The sequence below is a fragment of the Medicago sativa genome, chromosome 7, assembly GCF_051527215.1.
Source record: "Medicago sativa cultivar Bolivia chromosome 7, Bolivia_mono, whole genome shotgun sequence".
Taxonomy (NCBI): Eukaryota; Viridiplantae; Streptophyta; class Magnoliopsida; order Fabales; family Fabaceae; genus Medicago; species Medicago sativa.
In genome coordinates this window covers 100,137,114-100,143,986 of record NC_140755.1, presented here as the reverse complement: position 1 = coordinate 100,143,986, position 6,873 = coordinate 100,137,114, and the positions used below count along the sequence as shown (strand labels likewise).

The 6,873-nt window shown below is 33.3% G+C and overlaps 1 protein-coding gene across 1 annotated transcript; it reads right to left on the bottom strand.

Moving 5' to 3' along the window:
* Positions 1 to 1,401: 1,401 nt before the first annotated feature.
* LOC146911197 (Pectin lyase-like superfamily protein) lies at positions 1,402 to 4,884 on the bottom strand. Its single transcript, XM_085722557.1, has 6 exons — positions 4,742 to 4,884; positions 3,942 to 4,259; positions 3,199 to 3,319; positions 2,873 to 3,118; positions 1,971 to 2,645; positions 1,402 to 1,871 (listed from the first exon to the last, which is right to left on the bottom strand). The coding sequence occupies exons 1-6, from the start codon at positions 4,757 to 4,759 to the stop codon at positions 1,849 to 1,851; spliced, it is 1,401 nt and encodes a 466-aa protein (XP_085578683.1). The 5' UTR covers positions 4,760 to 4,884; the 3' UTR covers positions 1,402 to 1,848.
* Between the last annotated feature and the right edge of the window lie 1,989 nt (positions 4,885 to 6,873).

Here is a 6,873-nt window from a genome sequence, read left to right as displayed (position 1 = left end):
TTTTCCTTACTCATGTGGTTCTGATACTATGGGTGTTTACTTGTTTGTAGGGCTGGGATTTGATGACTTTGGTGTTATATAGTTGTGAAGAATAATAGTAAGATAAAGTTGAACCTGAGAAAGCGTCACCAGCCACCTAGACCATATTGAATCTGAGGAGATAAAGAACAATAGTACTTGATATTTTTGAGTTGTTTTTAGTAGTCCTCAGTTGGCACATGTGATTTAAGAATAATATTGAATATAATCATATGTGTCGGCGTCACGTGTCCGACACCGAAGACGTCTTTGATCAAAAGTGTTAATGTTGCAACTTGCAAGTCAATTCTAATGCTGAAGAAAATTCAAACACAATTTCTAGTCATTCTTAAAATTTTAGAACACAATTTTTTAGATGCTTTTTTTATGATGAATATTGAAGATGCTTTGATATATATGATGACAAGGAAAAGCTTGTGAAATAAAAAACCTATGGAGAGGGCATAGTTCATTGAAACTTTTTTCGTTAAAGACAAAATGTGTGGACCATTGATGAATGCAGACAGAAATACGGACAATGAAGGATTCGGCTCAAAAGGAGACTTAACAGATCCCAGCAGTAGAATCAATTGTAAAATTTTCAAGCTTAAGAAGGAACTTTTCCTGCTTTTATAGAAGCATCTTTGACTTATTGAGACTAACAGAAATACGTATCTAAGGTGCTTGAGACACATATTTCAAGACTGATTCTATGTTCAATTATTAGCAAAGATGGAAGTGAATCATGCCCAAGACAGTTAAAACATTTATAAATGGTTATTCTAAGAAACGCTTTCATTAGTCAAGTATTCAAGTTCATCTCTATACCACATTGATTCCTTATAATTTATACGTGGGATGAAATTCTTTATAATTTATACTCCCTTCGGAGGGAGTACCTAGTTTATACCTAGATAGTTAATGCAACTTATAATTCTCATTCAAATTCAGTCATGTTATCTTACCAGATTTTAATCACCAGCTACTAATTTTAAGCTTTCTACACCTTCCATTCAGTAGGCATAGGCTTTCACTGTCACATTAATTCTTTCTTTACAAAGGAGATTATAAGCTATTGAATGTCATTGGTTTTTATCATTGGCACAAATACTATCCAAATTTGGACTCAGATTCCCTGCTCTAAAAATATCTCACCAGCAAATTTGAGAAGGGGTGGCACAGATTACACAATCAGCAATTCAATTCCAAATGATTTTGACCATTGATTTGAGATCGAACAATCGAGATCTTTAAACGCAGTTACAGCAGGGAATCTAATTCTATTTCCAAACTTATATGCCTTTAAACACTCATTTTGCTTTCCAGCAAGATAAGATCCTGAGGCCACCACCAGTAAGTAACTACCAGCCCAAAATAAAAAAATGAAAACAAACAATAACTCTTTATTATTATGTGTAAAAAAGGATGTAATTGATTAGATTCCACCTTTATAGGAAGTTTAGTTACTGGATTCCTTATTCAAACAAACATCTACCTGCCTCCAACTTGTGCAAAATCTTCAATGTCCAACAACATAGTAGCAAAAGGGAATTGTGTCAGAAGAATAACCATATCTCACCTCTACCAACAAACACACTATTTTCCCTTAGAACCAAAAAGAGACAACATTTTCATTTTTTTTTCTCTTTACCAAAGCCAAAGGTAGCTAGAAAAAGCAGGACATGAAATAATTCAACTTCCTATTTTTTTTTTGTTTGATAAATCACTCAATTATTTGTCACTGCACACACGTTACAAGAAACAATCATCTCTCTCGGTATATCTTTCTGCAGACGAGCAAATCACAAATCAGCAACTCCACTCAACTTCTTATGTCAAGTGAAATTTTTGTCCTGCCGAAAAAACGAACCAAATCAAATTTCATCTATGAAGTACACTTTGGTATGATAATGCTATAAACTCCACAATTTACCAAGACATAAACCAAGCACCTCTGTTTTTATTATTTGAACTTTGTTGGTGATTCGACAAATAGTAACAGTCTGAACAATGGTCGGGGAATATCCTCTCCTTGAGCGGCTCACAAGCTTCAGGAAAAACCATGTCAGAGTATCCTCTAATGTTAGAGCAGTTCCATGGATAGTTTGAGCTCACATTGAGGGTGATGTTTGATAAGCATATGTTGACGAAATTGTCACCTTCTATACCTTCTATAAGACCTGCTTTTGTGATCTTTTCACCTATCACATCCTCGATGGTAATCTTTTCAATTACTGGTAAAGCATTTGGGTCATAAGCATCATCTGGATGATCACCATATGAGCCGGTGAACCGAATAGCAATATCAACATTAGCCAAGGTCATGTTAGTGACATAGATGTTTCTAACATAACCACCTCTTCCAGGTGAAGTCTTTATTCTGATTCCAGTATATGAATCATAAAAGTGAATATCTTCCGCACGAACATCTGATACACCACCCGACATCTCACTTCCAATAGCTATCCCTGCGCTTGTGTGAGTTTTTCCAACAAGCCTGTGGATGACAATATTTGTGCTGGGACGACCGAATGCAATTCCATATTCATCCCACCCACTTTTGATGGCAATCAGATCATCGCCAGTGCTTATATAACAGTCTTCAATACACACGTCATCAGAAGAATCTGGACACATTTTGAAGGTAAATGTGAGAATCTAGGTTTCAAAATTGTCAAATACACACAGAACATGACATTCTAGGGGTATTATAGATAAGTTAGTTAAGAATTAGTTATCCTTGTTATCCTTTTCATTTTCATATGGACTCGTATGTATAAATAGAGTCTTTTGTATTCATTATCAATCAAGTTATCGATAAATGAGATATGTTAGTAATAGGGAGAAAGTTCACCTGGATCGATCCCATCTGTGTTTGGTGAATCAAGAGGAGCAAGGATCGTGACATTCTGAACTGTAACTTGGCTGCAATATACAGGATGAATAGTCCAAAATGGAGAATTCAAGAAGGTTAAATTTGAAATAAGAATCCCGGTTGAATTCATCAATTCTACCAAATGCGGACGCGTATAATCCAGAGTTTTGTTCCTAAACATGCTCCACCAGATACTCCCTTGACCATCGATAATCCCCTCATTACCTTCATTTAGACAGCAATAGAATCAAGTAACCAACATGTATAGAGACCACGGTTATTTGCGGAATATTTATATCACCAACCTGTTATGATAACATCAGTCAAATTACATCCATAGATGAGACTCCTATGCCTTCCACCCGGCAACTCCCTTCCTCGCCCATAAGACGGTAGAGGATCAACAACCGGCCAATCCTCAGAGTTCTGTAACAAGGAACTATACATATCATAGTTGAACGAATTGCAAGATCTTAGCAGATTAGAAGCATGTGTTTGGTTCTACAGTAATAAAATTTATTTTAAATGACTTGATTATGGCTACAAGTGAGTTGAATGTAAAGTGAATAATGTTTGGATAAACTCAAGCAAAAGTGAACTGAACAAAAAATTCAACGCTACAAATCAATTTTAGAGGCAAAAGCTCCGAATTCTAGCTTCAAGTTAGAATCAATTCTAGAAGCAAAATCAATACTACTTGAGAACATCCAAACATGTCAAAATCAACTCTACACCTCTGAAATCAACTTTGCCTCCTTCAAAAGTGGGACCAAATGCACACAAACTTAAAGACCAATGCATAATATACAAATCTGGCTTGCTATAAAGATTACTTATACCCCAATTTTGAAAAATTAATACTCAATCCTTTTTTTGGGTACAAATACTCAATCCTTTTATAGTAAACTAATCCATATCTCAGAAATTACCTATATATAGTTATCAACTAAAATAAACCACCACTACATTGATTGATTAGTAAGAATAAGAAAGTTATGCTGAAACCGAAAGTGACATTCCAAATTATTTTTAAAGAGTGAATGCTTACTGTTGATCCAAGAATTATTGCATCCTTGTCCAACCACAAAGTTAGGTGACTAATGAGATCAAAACTACCGGTTAACCACCGACCGGCTGGAACAAAGAGCTTGGCTCCACCTTTGTCTGAGAAAGAATTTAGGTAGAAAATCGCATTCTGAAATGCTTTTGTGTTGAGAGTGATCCCATCGCCAACTGCACCAAATTCAGTAATACTAACACTATGAGGCCTAACTTTGTCCAAGTTTGTCTCTTTGCATAGTGTGCTACTCCACACTTTCCATGAGCTACAACAGAACAATGCAAGTACCAGAAACACATCCACAAACTGCAAAACAGAAAAGAAAGAAAAAAAAAATCACCATCAGTGAAACCACAAGCACTAGCAACTTCCCAACTTTGGATTCTATCAAATTAATTAAACCATGAACTAAAACAGCACAAGTTTATTTCTCATGCTTCTTCAAACAGTAATTAAAAAAAGCATGATGAAAATTATGAAATTGTAGTAGGATCTAGACAGAGCTAAAAACAATTCAACTCAGATCAGTTACATTATCAAAAAATGAACAACCAAAACTGAAAAAACAATCACAACCCATTTTTTGTTAAGTGCAAATTAATTGAGAAGAGAATCAGCATAAACAATTAAGTGAATTAACTCAAATTATATAAAAATTAACAAGTAGATGATCAAACTAGTACTATTCTAAAATAAAATAAAAAGAAGTTTTAGATCTTACTTAATTACTCCTTTCACAACAACATTGATGCAAAAAGTGAAAGTGAAAGTGAAAGAGAAGTACTTACTGTAGAAGGTCTCCTCATATGAATGAGATCCGTTTTTCACCTTTTGAATTGAAAAAAATCTTGTTCCTAGCAATGAAAAAGACTCAAGAGACAAGAAAAAAGGTGAAGAAGAAGAAGAAGATGAAATATTGGTTAATTAGATTAAAATGTTAAGGTAGAAAGAAGAGTGATATTGATATTGATTGGGTGGGTCAATTGATCATAGAGAGTAACCACACACCACCACCCAAATCATTGATAGAGACTGTTGTTGCTAACAAAAATATAAACACCAGTAGGACCCCCCCTCCCTTAAAAATTCTGCTTCTCTCTCTAAGGAGTGAAGAAAGAAAGAGAGAGAAAATGTAACTGAAAATAGTATTAATATGAATATGTAAGTGAAAGTGATGAAGTTGTTGTTGGGATGAGAACTGAAGAGTGTTGTTAAAGTGGAGACAGTGACTTCCAACACAGACAACTATGTTTTCAGACAACTGTTAATTAATGTTGGAACATTTGCATGGTGATGTTTTTGTTGTTGGTGATCAAGATTCAGTTCAGTGAATATGTTTTTTGATCTTCTTGAGTTCCACAAACAAACTCACTCTCAGATTCACTCAAAATCATAGCTAGATATTTTGTTTCCTTTAACTACTATTAGACTGTTACTACTAATCATTTGTTTTCTGTTTTTACTATATTAAATCAACATAATAATAAAAGTGTTATATGGATTATTACCATAAAAGATTAAAAGTGATATCATTCTCCAAATTGGTTCAAGTTTACCAAAATTAAGTTTCTCATAGTGGTATTGATATTAAATCTTTTAAACAGGGTATTAACTCATGTGAAATGAATATATGAGGAGGAAAAGGGTCTAGAGAGGGGAAGGATTGGTTCATAAAATTGAGGGCATATTAACTTAATTATTTTGTTACAAGTTATTGAATCATTTTACTTTTCTCTATTGAAAATTTAGTGTTGTATCTACAAAAAGTTATTGAATAATTTGGAAATATAAGGGACATTTGTTTCAAGTTTACAAAATATAATTTTGAAAATAATTTTTCAGGGAATATAAGAATGAAAAATTTATTCTCGGGTTTAATGAGAAAATGTGTTTGGCTAGTATTTAAAGTATTACTGGGAATGATTTATAAAACGATATGTATGGATAGTAATTAATGATTTTATTCTCATCTACATGAGAATTTTATTCCTCCCAATTTCCTTTGGAACAAAACAACATTAACAGGAAACTTCTATTCACATAAATAAAATTTTAAAAATTTGAAACAAACATGGAAATATATATTTCCTGTTATCATATTCCCAATAATCTCCAAATATGACTTGAAACAAACGCCCCTAATACCTAAATATTTATGTGTCTTTGATATTTTTAGATATAAAATGAGATATTTTTTATCGTCGTCAATATTTTTCTCAATGATAAATATATAATGGAAAATGATAATGTGTGCACTTAGACAAATATAGTTATTCTGTCTCAAAAATATTTAACTCGTTAGCATTTATCATATTTGTAATATATTTTTCTTCCACCGATTAAATCTTTTAAATTCCATATTTGTAATATATTTTTCTTCCACCGATTAAATCTTTTAAATTCGTCCTTAAATCTTGTGAAAAAATAGCAAAATGTGGTTGAGAAGAATATGATGCAGACACAAGCGAAGACTAACAAGCTTTGAATCTAGATAGAGAAAAGAATAAGTTTGTAAGCGACAAATCTGTGAAAATAGGGTTTCAGAATCCAGTAGAAATTGGGAAAACTCTCTGAAATATCATTGAATGTTCATCTCTAGCTACAGCTGAAGTGTTTGAATACTAAGGAAACTCTAATCCAAAACAGAAAATAAAACAAGAATTATTAAAATTGGGCTTAAATAAGTTTTATGGCGCAATTGGACCGAAATGAACTTCGTCTTTTATATATTGGGCTATTGACCCACACCAGTAAAAAGAAAAGAAAATTGCTTTTCTGACAATGAAAACTTCCTATTGACACAAGTAAAATACTAAAATGCCCCCAAAGGCAGTTATCAACCGCTCAATGATACGCTGGCAGTTAACTGCCGTTCACACCAGTAAACTAGACCAGACATCACTGGTTATCCAGGAGAATT

Excerpts from the sequence above, each read along its gene's own strand:
- LOC146911197 (XM_085722557.1), bottom strand. Across the intron at positions 3,320-3,941 it reads CAATAATTCTTGGATCAACA|AACTCTGAGGATTGGCCGGT; the intron begins GTAAGCATTCAC and ends TCCTTGTTACAG. Across the intron at positions 1,872-1,970 it reads TTCAAATAATAAAAACAGAG|GACAAAAATTTCACTTGACA; the intron begins GTGCTTGGTTTA and ends TTTTTTCGGCAG.